Source organism: Bombus terrestris, chromosome 13 (assembly GCF_910591885.1).
Source record: "Bombus terrestris chromosome 13, iyBomTerr1.2, whole genome shotgun sequence".
In the NCBI taxonomy this organism is placed as follows: domain Eukaryota; kingdom Metazoa; phylum Arthropoda; class Insecta; order Hymenoptera; family Apidae; genus Bombus; species Bombus terrestris.
Genome location: NC_063281.1, coordinates 9,058,680 through 9,081,388, shown reverse-complemented (window position 1 = coordinate 9,081,388; position 22,709 = coordinate 9,058,680). Strand labels below are relative to the sequence as shown.

Genomic DNA, 22,709 nt, shown 5'->3' with positions numbered 1-22,709 from the left:
CCGCCAGCGCTCCTAAACCCCAGCAAGGCTTTGATTTCAAAGAGTGGCCCACCTCATGACCATTTTAATTGATCCGTGATGGAGAGATGCGCTGAATGGCTTGGCCTTGCTCGTGGGTTATCTCATATTACATTTTTAGAGAAACACGAAAACATACAATATTGCGCATTGATCGTGAGAATCTGTGCTAGAATTTTGGGACATTCTTTGGATCTATTTATATTTCATGGGTATGCAAACAACAGATTTTATTTTGAGCGCCACGGTGTTGGATTATTTTAAAAAGTTTTCGAGACTTTTATACTGTTTTTTCTAGAATTTATTGCGAATTACACAATCGTGTTTTCTATCGAAATATCGTACGCGAAATGTTTTATTTATCGCTTGTTTAAACTCTTTCGAGAATTTACGAGAAATCGTTTAATTCAAAGAATGTCTCGTTCAAGCCAGTATGTCGTTCGCGAGCGGTCGTATTTTCCAGTCCCCTCGATAATTTTGATGGAAGATAATAATTTTCTGACATATCTTTTTCTGGTATTCGTATAAAGGAAAGTGGAGAAATGCATCTACCCGAGTTTATAAAACGGAAGCGCCAAGGAAAAGATGGTGTTAGGTTCTAGAAATATTGATTTCATTGATCGCTCGCGACAACGGCCCATGATCTTATTGGGTTTCAAAGGTACTGTGGAAACAATTGAAACCGCACATTTAAAACAGATAAACAGAGAGGAATAAATAGCAAAAAATGCAAGACGAACAAAATACCAGGACAAAGAGTAAATGGACACCCATGGTGCAAGTAAATTTTTGTATGGCACTGGGATAGAGGGTAGGAAGCGGAACATAGAAGTATTATAAGAGTTAGATTGAATGGATTAAGTAAAATAAAGCAAATATAATGAAAGCGAGTGTAAAGAATAAGGGAATGCTGAATATTACTTACCAGCATTTGAGCGGGAGATGGCTGAAATTTCGTTTTGAGAAATTTCTTCTCAGTGGATGGCACAAATTTCGATGCTCGTTCACCTTTTTGATACTTTTAGTGAACACTTCGGTAATTTGAAAATAAGAATAATTAAATAAAAGAAATATTATATTACGGTCTCCAGTGCAAGGCCAACGAATGACTGGCATATTTGAGACACCCGTCCCTCCACGATCTCGTTTTTATTAAAATAGTATGCTGGAACGGAGGAAAATGAAAACGTAATGAGTAATTAATGAAATAATTAAGTAAGGTGTTCACACAGGCTGACTTATAATCCTAAACTACAGAGATAGTGTAAAATAAATAGATCCTTTTAATATGATGTATGTATATCTATAACTTTATTGACAGCAGGCTGCAGTTTCCTTAAGCAGGTTTTTTTTTTCTCTCCTTTCCTCTTTGTTTTTTTATTTTATTATTTTCATGTTGTATCTCTGTAATACTGTACAATATGTTAGGCATATTGATATTTAGTTCCTTTTTCTTTTATTCTCCTTCACTTGTGACGTTTTTTTAATCTAAATCTGGTCCTTTTCCGTTTCCATGTATGTGAAAAAGTTTATTGTTTTTGGAGGGAAGAGGACGAGAAAGGAAGCGAAAAAAAGATGTCGAATTTTTTAAGATTAAAAAAAAGAAAGGAAAATTTGTATAATAAGAACTTTTGAATCGTTGGACATGTTTCTGTACGGTCGTATTGCATCAAATATGGAAACTAGTTTATTTTTTACCTCGGATTTATAATAGTTAATTATTAGGCACCTTTAAGACTACAATTATTGTTACTATTATTATTACTTCTATGATAATTATTACTATTATACTACTATTATCATTATGAACTATTTACAGCTATTTATCACTATTTACTGTTGCGACTGCTCCTACTGCAACCATTATGATTGCACTACTATACACGCTATTATTACTGTCTATGATAATTAACAAATATTGTACGATGATGCTTATAAGTGTTTAAATTTTAGATGATTAGATATGAAAGAGATCATGATATCTACTGGATGGAGGGAGGGGTATTTGTAATTTGTGCGGTGTACTCGGCGGGGGGCGTCGATCTGAAAAGTCTACCTGATTAAATATATGACTTAATTGTATTTACTCTGTAGGATTTACCATAGTTCTAAACAAGGAATATTTCGGAAGAATGCTCTCAAATGCTCATGTTTATTACTGAGCGAGTCGCGTTGTGTCTTACTTTGTCAATAAGAATTGCAAATATTGCGCTAATGTAATTTTAAATTTTTTACGAGGTCACACTATAATCAGTAGGTTACAATTAATAACGGATCAACAATTTGCGTAAGCTTCCTCACTATTGATCTCAATACGATTTAGCTTTTTCTTTCCCTTTATGGCATCTGTTCTTTCTCAAATTGTTGTAACTTTAACCACTTTTTTCGTTTCTACATTTTTTTTTTTTTTTTATTATTATTATTTCAGCTTGCCATATTTCTCGTAACATATAAATTCGCAATAAGCGGTGCGAATTTTTTTTTTTTTGTGTATGTCATTGATCGACTTTCAAATCAATTAACTCCTGTACTTATCCTCCGCATTGTCTTAAAGTGCTCGTTACCATTTTCGGATTCGATACGTTTAATTAACAGTATCGCGTAGCATCATAGAAACAGATATGTAAAAGTCGATGGGATGATGAGAAAGCATTAACAAACGCGACTCGTGGAAACTTCTGGGATCAACGCAATAACACATTTACTGACTAAACTAAAGACAAGAAAAGACGAGTAGGGAGCTCAATCAAAGGAAAACCACCTTTTACACTAATTATTATGGTAATTACACGAAACACATAAAACATAACTCTCAACAGATACACATATAACACGTACACTTCTACGCGCATAAAGAAGTAAACTAATTAAACAGAGGCCACAAGTTATTGAACATCCAAATAATAGTAAATTAATAAGATGCTAAAAGTAGATAATGAAAAAAAAATTTACGTAAAGGCGATGAACTTTTTAGTATATTATAGGTATTAAATAATACGTTATTTAATACCTACTTGAGAGGCAGAGAGCGAGAGAGGGAGAGAAAGATGAGAGAGAGACTGTGAAAGCAGTAAATTTAAATAGCGAGAGAGAGAGAGAGAGAGAGAAAGTTTTTATCTTTACGGCTGTTTTTTCAGAACTTATTTTATAAAGTAATATAATAAAGAAACGTAAATGAAAAAGCCACTAGTATATCGATTATGATTATAATTATTACTACTAACTATTGTATTCCTTACTATTATCGATTTTTAAAATAAAGTTAAAGCGTATAAATTTAAAGGATTTTTAAGTGTATGCAAAGCGTTAGGAGAAAGTGATCATAATAACATTTGATTTATAGACGTATTAACGATATAATTAATGTGTTTGCTGGAATCGGTAAGCCAGGTAAATTAATTTATATTATAATTAACGAGTCTCAGAGGAATGATTAAATTACTCTAGTACGAAGGGATGGGAAATGTGAGGGAGAAAAAAAAAGTAATGACACAAAGTTAAATGGCTGCCTTGCCGCACTTGTATATACATATATTTTAGGGTACGCTGGAAAAGTATAATATCGAGATAATAAGCGAAAGTGGTAGCAATGGATTTGAAAAAAATACACACAAAATGATGACGAGAAAGCGGGACTATTCGAATAATTGACAATTAATAATTATAACAGATAATATATTTATATTTAACGCGATATTATTAGTATTTTTCAATACAGAAATAATGCATCTAATTAACGTAATAGGTAGCAAATAGGGAAAAATACTTTGATTCTAGCTGTTGTTACTATCTGTCGTAATTTCGTCGTTTTTACGAATTACGACTTGCTCTCAGGGTTGTTACTGTCTTTTTTCCTCTTTTATCTTTTAGTCTTCTACCTTTTTCAATCACTTTTTTTATATTCTCCCTGTCTAAGATTTCAATTCCTATTAGAATCTTTGAAAATGATTGTATTTATATTTTTTAGGTTGGTATCTCATTTCTCTTCTCGTTCTTTCCTCTTTTTCTTCTTTTTTTTTTTTTTGTTAATTCTTTTTTGTTAAATAAATAGGCACTGAACTCAGTATTTGAAGGAAGCATTCTCAAATGTTTTTTTTTTTTTTTAAATCATTTTATGGGCGGTGTCATGCGGAAAAGCATGTTTTTTGCTGTAAAATATTTATTGTTGATTCGTAGGACTGAAACACTTTATTTCATATAGAGAAGTAATAATTGTACATTAAGGTTTAAGTAATGGGAGGGGGGAGAAAATCACATACAGCTAGATTTAATTCTTCGTTACTTTTAAGACATTACCAACAGGGAGAGTAAAAGAAACAAACAATTCAACTTTATAAACAATGTTAGGTGTGTAATTTTTACAATTTTACACTTTTGCATGTTTTAGTATTTTCCCTCTACTTTACCGAATCACTTATTATTTAAATAATCTTTCTGTCTGTTTCGCGTATTGAAATAATAAAATAATGTTTATTCATTTGTTCATGCATTTTATAAATTCGCTTAATCATTGTCTTTTCTATGTATTTTTTTCTTGTTTTGTTTTTGCGAGGAATTTCTTAAAGATATATAATATATTTAGTTAATTCACCGTTTGCCTTAATTTAATTAGATAGTGCACGCATTCAATATTTTTAATATAACGAACTTAGTTTGCAAGGTAATTAAATAATAAAAAAGAAAAAGAGTTAAGCATTCAATATTTAAAGATGAGATACGATAAATATATTATAATTCCGGGGGCGTTACATGTCTGTTTTTAACGTTAACACATACTTGACGTCCCGCTCACTGAAGACTGGTCATTATAATTAAATGTTATACTTAAATAACTTACTATTCATATTGTAATTTATACAAGAAACAGTTTTTATCGATGAGTTTATCTTGTACTTTTAATGGATATTAATGTAATTAGTTGGTATCACAACGACGTATTGGCTATTGCATTTCTACACGCTTATTATTGTATTTCAATTGATTCTTCTAACACATTCGCATTTTTCCCCCTCTTGTTTGTTGGCTTAGTAGGCGAGAAAGAACAACGTCGAAATTCGATAATAGAGTACATATATTTGCCATGAATCAAAACGGCACGAAACTACGTGGGCATTTTTCCAAGTTGTAAGGAATAACGTTCGGGAAAGATCTGTTGGTCGCACGACAATGTATTTTTAACTTTCGCGTTGAAATCATTTTTAACTATCATTCAAAGCACAAATTCCATCGATGATAGGTAATAACCAAAAAGAAAGTTAACCACTGCCTGAGCTTGTTCCTTGTCTGTCATCGGTTTCGTTGCATGATCAGTTAACGGCCCCAGAATTTTGTAACTTTTCGAGCTGTTGCCAATTGTATCTTAATCATTGTGAGGCACAAAGAAAAGCAACAGAGAACAGAACAAATGAAATCGATTAAAGTTGAAACTTGTTTAACAATCAGTTGATCGCGTTCGAATGAAACGATAAGAGAAAGCTAGGAAAGGGAAGAATAGGGGAGTTGTCATTGGTGTAGCATTCAGGTAGTGCAATGATTTCGGTATTACACGAAAACGTAGGCAGAATACACGCGATTTCAGAGAGGAAAGAAAAACACGAAATAGAACAAAATTAAATAATAAGGAAGGGAATGTGTGTCATATATGTATATGCATATATAGACGTACATACACTGTTAGAGACACACGAGTACACTGGTACACACCGTGAATATTCTAAATTACGTTTACAGTAGATGCAGTTAAGATATTAAATTCTAATTCTGCAAAGTGATTTTCTGCGCGCCTGTTAGGACGACGTAATTGTTGTCGAAAAAGAAACTAATTAATAATAATAATAATTAAAAAAAGAGAAACCTGTATAGTAGCGAAGGGAAAACGTAGAAAATTAAAGGAAAAACAAAAAAATTGAGGACACTTCGAGTTTTACAATAAGAGAGAGACAGATAGAGAGAAAAATTCTAAATGTACTACGTTTATGTTAAGTACCCTGCTATAAGCGTGAAAGAAAGAAACTTTATATCGACGTATAGATGGTGTATAGGCGAACCATTTAACGACACGTTGTGTGCGCAAGAAAAATCGACACGTGTACACACACTCATCGACACACATGTTCACACACCACTCCACACTACTACATTAAAATGCTTCACATTCTGAGACTAAGGGCTTTGGGAGGGAGAGGATTTGAAAAAGAAAAAAAGGGGGGAGGGAAACATTTCTAGAGATTCTTAACGAAACCGTGAGTGCATTAGCGGATTGGAGAAACGATCGAATAGGAACGACTAAATAATAATAAGACTTGTTTCTTCCTGAAATGTTACTCGAGAGCCATTAACCGCAAAAGAAAAATTCAGCCTGAACGAAAAGTAGAAAAAGCAACAAACAAAAGCAGACACACAATTAAACGATAAAGAAAACGGGAGAAAAACGAAATTGATGTATCTTTATTTCGCTGGAGAAAAATGAAACAAACGAGAAACGATTATCCGCTTTAGTGAATGGAATTCCTACAGTTTGGAATGCTTTGTCTCGCATTGAACGAACGAGAATCGATCGATCTACTTTTATCATATTTTAGTGTGAAGTATAAGATAAAATAAACGTAAAGAAATGAAATAAAGTCGACGATGACGATTGTAACGATAATAAATGAAATTGTTAACTGTAATAACATGACCTGTATACTTGTAACTTTTAGCATTATATTGGTAAGATCGTGCCCCCCTGTACGAGACAAACGATTAGAATATTTATAGTGGAACGATAGATAAATGTGAAACGACGACGAAGAAAAATAAGGAAATATGATTAAATGAAAATGATATATGTTAGTAAGATTACAGTCGCATCGGCTGCCAGTCGAGAAAAGTAAACGGCCTAGCCGATGTGACTATGAAACGGCGAAAAAGTAATACGTATCCCATGTTCATCATGTTTTACCTCAGATTTAAGGATACATTTAAGGATCTTTACGCTCGCACGCTTTCTGTCCATCTCATTCCCAGTGACCTAGGCTAGAAAACTCTCTGTACCGAATGGAGTGTCCGACTTTTTAATCGTGTTAAGCGAATAACACGCTGTCAAGAATTTCAAACAAAAATTTCCTTAGCTAGAAAAAATTGCATGTGAATTTCTTTTTTTGGGGATATGTGTATTCATAATCCAGACGAAGTCGAACACTCCATTATCAGCACAGTAGCAGTAAAAAAAAAAATATATATACATATATATATATATATATATATATATATATACACACCAGGCCAAAGCGCATTGTCTCTACCTTTAAGAATTCTCTTAAGGAAGAATCTAAGAAATTAGAGTTGTAGAATCAAGAAAGAGAGAAGACGAAAGAAGTAAAAAAAAAAAAAAAAGAAAAACAGGATAGGATAAAGAGAGAGAGGAAGGAAAGGAATAATTACGTAGGTGGAGTAAGCACGAGAAAAAGAAATTAAGAGCGAAAACTATTACAGATTGAGAGAGAGAGAGAGAGAGAGAGAGAGAGCGAGCGAGAGAGAGAGAGAGAGAGAGAGAGAGAGCGAGAGATTTTTTGTCGTGGTGAAAATTATAATATTATGCGCGTTTACTGATAACGATTTAATGAACGATGATTGATTATTATTATTAATTACTATTATTACACACAATACAGAGAGCGGAGATGTTGAGAGAGAACACATGTTTACATACTATTCTGTATATATACACGTATATATACAATTTTTTATATATATGTATATATATTCCAAATATATATGTATATATACATATATATGATATATATATATATTATTCATTGCAACGTATATGTATGTACACGCACTCGTATGTCTGCTCGTGTAAATGTATATCTTTAAAAAAAGCAGGACAAAATATATCGATATAGGGGCGTACGTATTTCTTTTTTAAAAAAGTTTGTACATTTTGCGTGCACGGCCATTCGTGCACGCATAATGTCGACATATTAACGTCTATGTATACCACATATATACACTTCTGTACACACTACAATTTTCTTCGATCTGTTTTATTTTTCTTTTCTTTGTTTTGATTCTACTCTCGAGGGAAAATGGCTGTATAAAAAGGAAGAAATAAATCATGTGGAGAGAGGGAGGGTGGGTGGGAAAAATCACTGAAAAAAAAAGGAAATTTAAAAGGTTTAAAGGTTTTAAGGTCGAAGGTTTGTGATTCGGAACGAAAAAAGAACAGATGAGATAAGTAAAGACCTTATTAGTCTTAATTAGCTGTGAATAAAGAAAACGAAAGGGAAAGGTAATGGATGGAGAGAGAGAGAGAGAAAGAAAGAGAGAATGAGAAGAAGAGAAGAAACGTGTTCGGTAAGGAGAGAGTGAAAGAAAAGTGTAAGATAGTGTGTGAGAGAGAGACAGAGGGTACATTAATTAGTCTTTAATTAAATAGGAAGGAAAGGGTAGTAGTAAATTGCATTCAAAATGTACACATTTTTTTCGAAGCATGTATTACGTCTCGATAAAAACAAATATTTTTACCTTTCTTTTTTTTCTGTACAGATACATTTAATCGATTTGCGCATTGCCGTGTTAACGATAGTTTTAGCTTTTAGTTAATTCGATAACTCAACTATTTCTTGGAGACTGAACGTAGTCTTTATCTTCCTAAACGATATTTAACGGTGGTGTACGCATGGTTCGATCGATAATGTCGAGTTAGGTGGTGAGTTATTCAACTGAGTCGTACTATTCGATTTGTTTTCGTTGTGCTAACGAGACACGATAACAATTCACATTCAAATGTATAGTGCTTGAAAACAGCGTATATATGTGTATGTATACATGCGCAACATTGTCTATGAAACATGTGGGAGTCATTAATTTCGCATGCGTAGCACAGAAGTCGACAAATAAAATTAGGTAAATACTACATAAATATATAGAGAGGTGTGTGGGTTTGTTATTACGATTCGCTATTTTTCAATTGCTGCTACTTTTATTATTATCATTACTGTCACTCCATAGTAGTTATTTACTTACGTAGTAGTTGTTGCTAATGCTATTATCACTCTTCTACTTTCCTCACAACTAAGATTATCGCTATTCACTTTTGCAAATATTGCTTTTCCTTTTTTCATATTTTAATCTAACTGTTTCCTAGTTTTCTTGCTCTACTGTCCTTTTTCGTCAGGGTTACATGATTTTATGTGTTAAAACTATAATAGAATATCAATTACTAATGGTCGTATCTAGCAACAAAGTTCATAAGGTCGACTATATACAAATATAAAGATTAGATATGCATCTTGTTGGTCGTCACATTTACATTCTCGTCCGATTCGTATGATCGTCACGTTCGTCTGAACGTGTACCATTTACTTTCCGAAACGACGTGATAAGTTGAAAGATAAGAGTAGTTATAAATCATGTTAATAGGTCGAATTGTTAGCAGACAGTGGAATAATTCGTAAATTTCTTTTTTTTTTTTGTTTTTTTTTTTGGAAATAAAATGATAAAAAGAGGACAAACCGAGAGAAAGGGAGGGAGAGAGAGAGAGAGAGAAAGAGTGAGAGAGTGAGAGAATGAGATTTTTGGTATCAGAATAAAAGCTGCTAGCAATTTCTGTAATCTACTACCGTTTGGATACAATTTACTCGCAGACATCATCTTTTTAGAATACTTTTAGAGATAATGAAAAAAGAAACAAACGAAAATGGAACGCAAGAGGGATACTCAGATGTTTTTTAATCGTTCTTAAGGATTTGTCGAATAACATATACCTCATTGTAACTAATGAACCGTGATTTTCAACGAGGCGCCAGCTGCTTCTTTTTTATTCCTGGAGTTCCTAAACGTGTCGGTCCTTTCGTAATAAGTCCTTCGCTCGTTAGCTGATATCGCAGGCAGCCAGGCCGTCGATTTTCGTCGACCATTACGTTACGTGTTACATACAATTAAATGGTATTATTATTCCACTAAAGATGTAAATTACTAACCGCTAAGGAATTAACGTGTTACGAGATTTTTCACACTATAGTTAAGCATATTCACGCAGACACACAGAGACAGGCACGTCCGCATTCATTCAACGCCTCTTTCTATCATACTTCCGCGATCGTGAGTTACTAGACAAATCAAAAGAAATAATCGAGTAGCCTGTAGAAATTTTGTACAGTCGAACGTTTGTTCAGTCCATAAATTAACGCTTAACGTCAGTCTCTCGGATCACGTACATAATCGTAACGATAGGTTAGTTTTCTTTCCCGTTTTCTCTTTATATTTTCTCAAAATAAGAGCCAAGTCCGAGAGATCGATGTTACGAGTTAAAAAATATGAAGAAATCTCGACGTTTCAGACTGAAACTCTCTAAGCGGTTAAGAATAGTTATTACTCTCGCCTTGATTTTCACGCATTATTTGCAGAACCGGCGAAGAGAGATGCTATGGTAGCTCACGATTAGACCGTTCAATTTTAAGTAAGTCAGCCTCTAAGCAATTCGGGACCCGAAAGAAATGTTTTTCGATTAAGTACTAGTTAATTATAATACGTAATTAATTCCTAGGGATATCGTGATCGGGCAGAAGTACAACGTAAAAAAAACGACTGAATCGAATGGATTAAAAAGTTGGGTGTAGAATGCGGGGATTACGTATGACTGGGGGGAGGGGTGGAGAGTAGAATTTTTCGATAAGAAAGAATCACGAACGAAGCCTTAAAATGCAGATAAACAAAAAACAAACAGTACTTTTACTCTTCGTATAGAAATCTACTGGTTAATATACTTAGACGGTACGTCCAGATCAGAAAGATACAACACTTGTTAGATTGTTATTACTGATATTAATCGATTAATTGATTAATTAATTAAGGGATTTAACGTAATGGTTTATTGTCGAATTAAACAAGCAACCGTTCTCTAGTTGGATACGCAGATACGTATCTTTCTATCAGCTGAATTCGTGTCGGAATAAGTTCACCCTTGCATTTAGCATTCGTAATGACGAGTGCCGCCGCGACAAACGTGACCGTCATGCGACCAGAATTTCTATGATATTCGATGTGCTCGAAATAGTAAATGTGACGACAACGGAGGACATTTTTCCGTTTTTTAAGCGTAGGTATAGTTCACTGAACTTGGGCAGGTCGCGAAAAAGATACAGAATATAATAAAATGTTGAAGAGTTTGTACACACAAGCGTACTTTGCTTGAACTTAATTAGAAGATCACGTTACCCTTATTAGAGACAAGTATGTATATACTTGTACACCGTTCGACTATAAAATCGACATAAGCGACGGTATAAAACGAGATTCGATAAACCCGATAGGTTTTTACGAGTCTTGTATGCGCATGCACTAATCCTTTTACCATAGAATTAACTGTTTGTACTTTAACGAGTAATATTTAATATTTCGATGTGCATCTATCAATATACGTGTGTACGTACGTACGTAGAAAAAGAGAAATCGCGAAGATAAATAGAAGTTTCCGTGTATAATTACAACTTAAGGAAAACAAACAAATATTAATGAGAGAATAAATCAGGGCCGGCTGGTGGTTGGAACGAATTTTCGATAACTCTGTCTATCGTAGCACGTGTTTAAGATTCCATAATTTTATTTGCTAAGATGTTAATTTTAACGATGGAAATTAGTTATTCGATGATAGTTGCTAATTACGTTTGAGTCCCGACTGAAAAGTCTGCTAGTACAACTAGTTTCGAACATAAGCAAGGCTGAATCGAATGAAATTGACTTTGCTCATTCCAAGAATGTCGAGTCCTCTGAAACGGTCCTAATAAGACTGACGCTCTCGGACAAAACGAAAAATAACCAAAAAAAAACAAAATAAATAAAAGAATATCTTAGATGAAACAAATTGTAAAAAGTAAAGGTATGTTGTATCGTGAAAAACGATTCCTACGGTAAGTCTTAATTTTCGCGTTTAAAAGACCATACTCTTTGCTTATTTAATCATTACGGTACTTTTTCGCTGAGCAAAATACGTCCAACGACCACTGCCCTTTAAAAGGAAAACAGCTTAAGCAAAGAGAGGACCCTTTTTTCGCGTAGGTTAACGAAAAATTCTTCAATCTGAGATTCTCAGAAATGAATATCGAAAAAGGAGGCGAGGGTTCGTATAAAGAAAAAAGATGATAAGAAGAAGAAGAAGAAGGGGAAAAACGAAGAACGAAAAGATGAAAAAAAAAAAATTGTAAATCAGTGTTAATTATTCGAACTGAAAGGAAGCGCCTCTGCTTTTTCTCCTGCGAACGATACGTCGATTTGGAAATATTGCCGTGTCACTTTAGGCTTAGGATTATTAAACGTGAAACAAAAGGGGGAGGGACGTCGATGAAACTATTAAAGGTAAAAGAAGTGTCAAAGTACTGCTACGATTTATCAAACTATTTACTATTTACGACTAGTAACACTTAAACAAGGAACCATACTGTTGTTGTTATTATTTTCTATTGTAATTAATTAATTATCACGAATTACAATGGCTTTACTATTTTCTTGAATAAATGCCTATATCTACAGCTTCTCGAGCGCGTTTCAGCATAGCTTAAGTTTATGTCAGAAGAGGAGAAAACGAGGGAATGAGCGGTTGATTAAATCATTCGATAGTGAGATTGTATGGCATGGAGAGTAAAAATGGTGGAGAACGAGATATCGCGAGATGGAGGGTGAACGAGTTGAAGCGAGAATGAGACGCAATTTGATTGGTGTTTTGCGAAAGAATGTGAATGAACGAACGGGAACGAATCATTTTAAGAAAGTGGAAAAGTGTGGACAAAGGAAGAAAGATGTAAAAGAAAAAGTGAAAAATAAGATGAGTATAAAAGCAGGCTGCAGCTAACGCAACGTAATAAATAGGAGAAGACGAACGGGTAGTTAGATAAATAAGGGTAGTAAGTGAATTTAAACAGAGAATTATTATATTTAACGCACGAGGTGCTGACGATCGGGCCCGCGAACACAAAATCCTCGAAGTATTAATTAAAAGTGGACGCCGTTTTTAAGGTTATTATCGACTATCATGTTTATTATATTAAATAATAGTTAAAGGCTATCTAACGTTTAACGGTCTAGTTTACACGATAAATGATTACATGGAAACTTTACCTCTGCCTAAGGATAGATTGTACGAATCGATTTAACGAGAAAATAAGGAAAAATAAAATGACGATAAGACAAAAAGTTGTAGCTGGTTAAGAGCGAATCGAAAATAAGATAAGTAAATAATGAAATAGAATTTTACGGGGAGGGGGGTTGATCAATAAATACTCGAAAGTACACCAAAAGTGCTACCAGGGGAAATGGAAACCGGTATATTCGAGCGATAGGGAATCGTGTTATAGTCCTAAGGGAGAAGAACAGATGACGTTTGTTTTATCTTTCCGTCTTACCGTCGTCGGACGAAAACATTTACCGATTTCACTCTTTAATTCTTTTTTTCTTTTTCTTCACTTTTCAGTCGTAGAATTTTTCGTTTGCCACGTTTGTATCCTGTCGCTATCTCGCTGTTGCTTTGTTATACTTCGATGCTGCTTTCGAACGTTTGCGTAGCTTTTCGATAAAACGGCAGGCTCTTAGAACGTGTCTTAAAAGCGTACGGCCGTTAGTCGTACGATTCTAGTAATCGTAAAAAATAAAAGAAAAAGAGAAGGAAGAAAGGTCGACACTCGGCGGAGAGAGTGAGAATTGTGTGAATCGAGCGTATATGTATAGACGTGAGAGTGCATGAGGGAATCCGGACAACGTTGTAGGTAAATCGATATAATTATTGATTAAGGGATAAGTTGTGTACAAATGTATTATAAATTAATGATTATCCTCAGAGTACCTTAAACGCAGAAAGATGAGAGAAAACGAGAGAGAAAAACGAAGCTCACCTTTAACTTAAACACACATACATACACACAATATTACGTAGAATTTTCTCCCAAACCTCCCCCGTTTTTATACGGTTGGGCCGTTTTGGCTGAGGTCGCGAATACTTTTCCAGGCCGTGCTTTTATGGGGATGAGGCAAAGCGTAGGATCAATACTTAAGGTATCCATTAATTATCTAATTAATTAAAGCGTATAAACTTGACATAAGAGAAAACCGTTGCTTAGGGAAGTATTAAAATAGAGAGCGAAACGAAGATATTTTTAATGAAACAAACAAATGCCAACCATTGTGTTCTCGTGAGAATCATAATTGTTCCGTAACTCTTAAGTGAAATGGAAAAATCGCGTATCTAAGTCGTTAATTAGTCGTTGTAATTTTAATTCTTTTGTTAGAAAGCAAATTGTAATAAACGGGTGTACGAAAGGTCAGGGAGAGAGAGACTGAGAGCGTTGTTAAATTGCCGGTTAATTGGTTAATTGGATGAGGAGGGGAGATAATAAAAATGATTACAAGAGCAGAGAGTGACGAATGTTGACGAATGAGAGACGGATGGATATTACGGTATATAGTACGAGGAATGAATCGAGAGCCGACGAAATTAAGTTTACAAGAAAGCAAATCGTAAAACAAGCATGGATCGCTGGTGACTGCAAAAGAGAGAATCTAGTGACATAGAGGAAACGATTGTTGGAAAGTTTCATGGACACGAGAGGGAGAGAAAGGCAAACAGGTGCGAATGGGATTAGCGTGGAAGTGACGAGAAGAGAGCGTGTAGAGATAAATTTTCGACGTTCAAACGACAGAGACACACAGTGCCGCCGACAAGATTTCTAGTAATACAAAGAACATAGTTTGTACGCGATGTACAAGTGGCGCCGTTTGGTGCCGAACCAGGTTTAAGGTTTGCCAAATTTTGATAAGTAAAGAAAAAAAAACGTTAAAATAAAAAGATAAAAACACGCGAGACAATGTAAAAGTTTATTAAGCTGCATTACGTATATAGTGCATAGGAAGTACTTGCATTAAAAGAATCATAGCTAAACCGTTAGTGCTTAAAACGCGATGATGTGATGAAAGTGCCGACGCAATATTTCCAAATCGTATCAAGAGAAAAAAAACCTCCCTAACCACCTGAAATTTTCATCAGAAACTTTTTCCAATAATTAGATCCAGCATTACGAAACTTTCGAGATAAATCGAAGACGAGCTGAACACAGAGGTGATTGTTTTCCTCCTCATCCCATCAGGATCGTTTCTTATTAGTGTACGGTTGTTTGTCAGTTGATTTGATCGTGAATTGTAAATTTCGTTCTATGATAATGTATGTAAAATACGCGACACACTGTGAACAAGGGAAAGGAGAAAGGGACAGAGACTAACGAAAATTTCGAAGAGTAGCTTAATAGCGGATTAACGATCGTTATCTAATTTTAGCGACATTAGTTAATCTGATAAGAATGAGGGAGTGATTGGCAAAGAATAGGGCACGAATGTCGTCGCGTGTAGGTCCTTGGATCGATGGAGCTACACAGATTTGATAGTCTGTAGATTTGATAGCTACGCAATGTTGATGCAACAAATCTTACACACGTGAAGCTGAAACAAAGAAACACACACATACATAACACAACATCCCTTGTCACGTGTGTGATTTGGCAACGATATGAGAGAGGAAGTAAAAAATCAGCTGCGTAAATTTTGCTATTTGTCCGATAGAATTGGCATGGAATAAGGGAACGAATAAAACGAGGAAAGACGAACGATAGAAAAGGTAACGCGAACATGGTTGATAATGACATAGAGCGGAAAATCGTCAGAGCATCGAAGAGTATGCATGATCATGTGTGCATGAATATTTTCATTCAAGAGGAAAGAAAGAAAGAAAATTCTCCGAGTTTGCTGTTTAATATTTTCCGTGTGGTGTCAAAGGAAGACGAGAAAGGGTTAACCGTAGAAGGAGATTCATTAAGAAAGGTTTAAATTACGATATCAAAAGTATTGTCAGGCAGGTCCAATTGGGGAGGGCACAATTTCTATTTGTGAATTGTCGATTTCTGCTTTATTTTCACTCGATGAATATATCCTTTTATAATTGTGCAACGTTTCACTTCTACCTGCTCTCCTCACTCCCAAAATGACACATAAAACAGTACCACTACTATTGCTACTGTACTATTACTATTACTATTACTATTACTATTACTATTACTATTACTATTACTATTACTATTACTGCTACTACTATTACTATATTGTAACTACTACTATTATTATGATTATTATTAATTATTATTGATTATTGTCATTATTACTACTATTATTATTATTCATTAAATACACACATACACATATATATATAAATATAAATAAATAAATAAATATATATATATTATATATATATTAATATACTTAACGGTGTTTCTAGTGGATTAATTGATTATTGATACTTAAGATATTATATTAATAATATTAATATAACGATTATAATGATGATATATATAATTATATATAATTATATATAAAAATATATGAATATATATATATATGATATACTGATGATAAGTTGATATGCTGATAATTATTATGATAATAATATAGAAGAAAAAGAGTGGATCATTATTCGTAAAGTACATACTGGTATAGATTATGAGGATGATTAAATAGAAAATGATATTGATGAAAAAAAACAAATGAATTTTGTCAATCGAATCCAAACAATCTCTTCCTTCGTTTTAAAGTCATCTGTTTTTCGTATTATTAAGTGGTTTAATCTTAGAACTTTTATTTTATCCAAAAGGTTGAGAGACTTAAAACACTGCACAATTTGATATTGTTATCATTAGATTATCTATTCCCGTTTTTTAATAACTGTTAATTAATTACGTAAGAGGAATATATGCAACTCTAAACAAAATTAGAAAATATTTTGCGAATGAATGAGCGCGCGAATGAAAGCGAGCATGCGAGTGCACGTGAACGTTCCTTTTTCGCCTAATTGTTTCGGTAGCCACGCCTTTCCGTCATTCGCTCAAACAGTTGTTAAAATAGAATTGTCATTCTAAACTAGTTCCTTCTACTTTCTTTTTGTCGCTTCTGTTTTGCAATTAGCTCTTAGCAACAACTTCCGTTTTCCGAAATCATTTCGTTTGTGAAAGTTCCACGCGAATTTTGGTTGCTGGTTCCTCTTCGGTCCTAATTCAACTCTTTTTTTTTTTTTTGGTACAAACTAAAATTTTCTTTTTATCGGGTACGATTCGAACGCAAACGTAAATGATTTTGTTGCATAGGACGGAATTACAGAGGTGGTCCACTATTTCAAAGAATATTTTTTTAAATTCCTTTTCTTTTTTTTTTATATCATTGACATAAGTAAAGAAACGGTGGAGACGAGCTTTTCATTGGTGCAGTGTTTTATGCGCGTCCCAACGTATCAGTTCATTACATCTCGAAACTGAGCTTGATAAATGTATTAAATAGATTAAAAATATATCAAGTATACTCTCTTATATTTTATTGCAATACTAGGATATTTAAAGATACTCAGGTTCGAGGTATCCTATCTTTGTCGATACTTTAGGGGCCAATTATTTATTTACTCATCAGATTTTAGTTGACAATCTCTAACGATGAATTATTTTACTTTTATATCTATGTAATATTTTTCATTCATAATTAAGTAACTTGCCCCTTTAGTATCTCTCATCCGTATCAATATATAATTTTCTTTTAAGTTAAGTTAAATTCCATGTTTTCTAAGCTTATGAAAACAGAGGTACTTTTCACTATCACAGTATAAATCATGGAAATTTGCATTGGTGTCGCCGCGCAGACACGTCATTCTAAATTTGCTCTTTTACGCCTAGTGAAGGGCGTGTTCGGGACGGCCCGCACTACCTAATTTCCTCCTTTATTTCCCGCAGACAACACCCCGATCCCAAAGTTCAAAAATACTGAAAGTGGAAGTCCGACCTTCATTCCGAACGGAGACGCAGCCCCAGGTCCCCAACGGTTTTCCTTGACCCAGCACACGAATTATCACCCTTATAGGCGCTAAGAAATAGCAAAAACAGCCTACCAAAGACAAATCAAGCCTCTAGGTTCTTAATATAAAAAAGGAAAAAAAAACAGCAAAATTTAGGAAAATGGAAAAGAGGGAGGTTGGCGGCGCTGTAATGAAGGAATGAAAAGAAAAAGAAAGAAATGGTGTGAGGTGGTAGATTTCGATGAGAACGATCCCAAACGTGGCCATCATCCTCTTTGTTTCCCTATGCCTGAATTCATCTCCACGTTTTGATACATTATTAAGGAAAATTGCTTTTATAGTTATCACTTTTTGATCGTTTCGTACCGAACGATGATTCGTAAATAGCCCGTAAGATGATTTATCTATTAAGGATTTATATAAGCTACGTGCAAGTGACGCGTCCTTTTAAAAATTAAGATTACTTAAGGCCTACCATTTAGATCTGTTATTAAGTTACTTATATTAATTAAATTTTACCATACGGGAGCTTTTTAGATTTGTGAAATGTCTATGCTATTCTTTTCCTCCTTTTTTTTAATTTATACGCATAGATCTAATATAGAAAATGGAATCATGGTATTAATGATTGTCTGTATATTTATTTAAGAGGCTGCGAAATATAAGTCGAAATTTAGGGCAGGGTCCTTTGTTGTACTTGAACTTGAAAGTATAGCAATTTGTTTCAAGATCCGATCATTTTAATTCATTTACTGTGCAAAGCCGAAGCTCGACTAAATTCTACTAAACTGCGTCTTTTGCGTCGACGTCCTGTTCGAATCGGGAAGACGCGTTGAAATTCGTGTGTAGGAAGATGAAGCTCTCAGCGGAGATTCAAATCAAACTTGATCGTTAAACTCTATTTGTTTCGAAGTTGCTCGGCGCTCGTGATACATAGTACTAAGTCCTTTTATACTAATTATTAAGGCCGCGATATATATGGAAGAAATATAAATTTTGTACTGAAAATTGTAAGAGAGAAAGAGAGGGAGAGAAAGGGAGAGAGCGAGAATTGGATGAGAAATAAGGAGCATATTATAATTTCATTGTTTTAATCCTCGTATATTTAAGTCGGCGGTGTTTAGTCGATAAGCACTATACGATTAAGATGATCAAGGACGTAATATAATAAGCTTTTCGTACTTGCACGTTACGAAACATTTTTGATAGAATTTATTTCCTTGTTGCACGACCTGATCGTTTTCTGCTTCTTTTTTCTATTATACGTTAATCATATAGATTATTAATTAATTCTAATATATAGATATTAATACACCATTTTTTTTTCTTTTTATAAATCTTATGTAAAGTGTATTCTCGGAGCTTTGTTGACAGAGCACGTTCTAGAAGATCTTGAAGATTCTCGCCCACGAATCGACCACCTAACATCCTTCAATAGCTATTGCTATTTAATTTACTTTTACGTTCACGCGCGCGTCGCGTTGTTCGAGCCAATTCAATTAATTCGTAATTCCGGAGGCGATCCTTTCCATTAACGCTGTCAATCTCTTTTAATCCACCATTTCTTCCCTGTGACCTGAAATTCTTTATTGCGATGTGGCCTTCAAACCCGCCACTATGCCCGACAAAATTATCAAAGAGGTTGACAGATGCTTCGATCAATGCTATTTTATTTCGGGCTCGATTCGACAAATTTTTTATTTGATCCATAGTCAATCTCTTCGATCGTCCTCGAATCGTTCGATCATTCGTTCGTGACTACACGCGCTACTGCTCTCTGTCTCTACCGGTCTTTCCTTGATTACAATCCTGGATCGCGTCCTGGCACACGTACGTTCATTTATACGATTCTAACAGGCACCGAATACGGACCGCCGAGACTCGGAAGCGTTTCTCCTGCCCCAGGAACCAACGGCAACAACGGTGGCGGTGGACCCAAAAGGGGTCACACAGGATCCTCATCCAGCTCCAACAATTACCATCCCTATCGTCGCTAGAGATGGACTGAGAAACGAATCGGTTTTTCGCCGTGTTACGCGATGTTCTGCTTCTTTTTTTCATCTTAATCACCGATCGACTGCCGCATCATACATGTCGCGCTTACACGACACTTGCATATCACACGTGTAAATCTTCGTTTGTGTGTGCGTGTATGAGTGAGCATGCATGACAACGAGAATCATAATAGAGCAAAAGAGACGAAGATAATTTTTTTATGACTTTTTTAAGTCGGCGAGAGAGGCATCTCTCGAACAACGGTTTCAGAGCAATGACAGAACGATGGCTACGCTTTTTGTAAGAATGGAACGCAGAATGGTCGTTCTTTTGCTGTTCTCATTACGACTTGAGTCGGAAGAGGAGCGAAAAAAGATCTCAAGGACTATCATCGAGAAGTTGTACGTTTGGAGAGTATTCGTGGACTGAAGAATAGAAGTTATCTGAAGATGTGACGAGAGATCATTAGAAGAAGGCGAGTTGCCAGTTCTGGAAGAGCATCAAGGGTCCAATTATTATACACGATCAAAAAACACCAGTTCCAAACTCAACGCGAAGAAGTTTTTCCCAGCATTGTACCATAAACTATTTACTATCGCTTTTAAAGAGATAAAATTACTTTCGGTCAAGCTGTGTAGATCAAGCTGTCGAATTAATCATTTACTTCTTGTTTTCTGTGGAAGAATTCGTACATGAAAACCTCGGTCAGATCGGTCGAGAATTTTTGTTTCGTGAATATGAAGAAAGATGTGGCAAGGAAACTGGAATCTTATTAAGAAGCTTAAAGCATTAACGTTAACTGGTTCATCCAAAACGGTTGTAGGTATTGTAAGATTAGGTGTAAGCATTTTTAACGTATCGATCCACTGAAATCTTCGTTTTAGAATTAGTTACAAGAAACGATCAAGTACTTTAGAAACGTGACTTATCAGTTTGTCTGATTGCCTTTTTCTTTTTTTTCATATCCACCCCTTTATTTGGTTAATTTGTAAGAAACGTTAAAATAGGAAATTACCTCGAATCTGTGATCAAATTAAAAGGTAGTTAATATTCCTTTGAATTATCTCGCGACGAAACATTTTATGAGAAAAGACACGTACAGAATAAGCTGATAGCAATTTTGTTCATTTTTTTAATTTAATAGTTCCGATCGGCGATTAAAACAAACAAACAAAAAATAAATCCGTTTCAAGACTCGACAAGAAACCTAATCCTTTGTTTTTTTCAATTTCTGCCGTAGGAAGTTTATTTCCTAGACGTCCTGTTCATTTTACTGACTGGATGACGCGAGGCTTGTGGACTTGAGGTAAAAGAACCGGAAACACGCGTTTAGCCGCGGTCACCGCTTAACGGGCCGCGAGAATTAAAAGGGATGTTTTGCATATTAATTTAAATAATCAAACTGGTCCTTTGTCCTAAATTCATTCTTCCATCTCCTATATATTTTATGTTTCCTTTTGTTTCTTGCGTTTTACGTTTGTACTCTTCCACTTGTTGTGTCTGTTGTATAGTTGTTTGCGTATTAATTTGGTACCCACTTCTTTCTTCCGCTTCGAGAATCGAAGAATTATATAAATATGCATATATATATATATATTATTATTATTATATATCGAACGAACGAAACATGAATTATTCTGTGCGTAATGCACATCGTAATAAGAGCAGCAACTCCAATCCTCGCGAATTCCTCGGTAATTATTCATATATATTCGGATTAGAAAGGTTTCGTGCGTTACGATGAAAAGAGAATGGAGGTAAAGGAAGAGTATATATTTTTCATGATTCGAGAATAAGAATATAGAGAAGGAAAGTATGCACGAAAGCGGCAGAGGAGTGGAAACGATTTAAAAAATGCGTAGATGTGTCACGTATCTGCGTTTTGTGCGAGCCAATAGCTTCGTCCATATTTAGAATAATGTGTAATTTAAAAATATTAAACTAAGTAGACCTCATTATTTACGTAAGTGCAGTTAACAGTGGATATTTGTATTTATTAATTGTACATGCCTATGAGACTAAGTATAATGTATATTTTCGTACATCCGGGAAGTTGTTACGATAAAGGGCGTTAAAAAAGCGTAGAAACACGTGTGAACGTTTCCCTCGATATGTCAGTGTTCTTTTCCCAGACGGAAGAAATAAAAGACAAAGAATGAAAATAAAGATGCTAAACACCATTGTGCTTCTCGTCACCGGCACGCACGTACTTTTTCGCAATGGTATGAGACATACATCATCACTTTTTTCGTATGTAAGCATTCGAACGCAAAGAATAAATAGTTATCAGAAAGGCTGACATTCTACGGAGGTGTGAAAATCGACAGAACCACGGAGCTATAGTGATTCTCATTGTATTAATAATAATTAATTATCGATAGCACGTAAATGTAATGTTAAGAGTTAGGAAGCCTGGCGCGAATTTATATTCCTATTTAACGTACGATTTGTACAATTTTGGGTACGATATACGATTATGATAATTAATTGCCGTTGATGGCACTCGAGCCTTGTTTATACTATCACCGCTGATAGCTATTATAAATTAGTAATGAAATAATAATAATAATAATAATATGATGATGATGATGATGCTGCTGCTGCTGATGATGATGATGATTATGATAGATATATCGTTCATAATATTTTGTTATATATTGCGAGGATGGAAACAGCAAGAAATGCATTCTTTTATAGTATAGAAACAAATGAATATTCCGTATGGATTAATAAACATTCACATTTTAATAGAATACTCTGTTTAGGCTACTCCAGATACACCATTGTCCTGATAAGTATCCTGCCAATTTTCCTGATAACCACCTTACACTGCCTAACATCC

General features: G+C 34.6%; 1 protein-coding gene across 6 annotated transcripts in view; it reads left to right on the top strand.

Annotated features, from left to right (window-relative positions):
* LOC100645060 (heterogeneous nuclear ribonucleoprotein 27C) overlaps positions 1 to 22,620 on the top strand; it is a 30,878-nt gene extending 8,258 nt beyond the window's left edge. For 2 of the 6 annotated variants that reach the window (XM_012315283.3, XM_012315279.3), the window contains one exon: positions 19,730 to 20,052. In XM_012315283.3, the coding sequence (XP_012170673.1) occupies positions 19,730 to 19,869 (140 nt within the window). In that variant the 3' untranslated portion in view covers positions 19,870 to 20,052. Of the gene's footprint in view, positions 1 to 548; positions 15,865 to 17,810; positions 19,072 to 19,729; positions 20,053 to 20,101 lie in introns of those variants that run through there. The other 4 variants (XM_003400062.4, XM_048411444.1, XM_012315281.3 and 1 more) reach the window with 4 other exon arrangements.
* Positions 22,621 to 22,709: the final 89 nt, after the last annotated feature.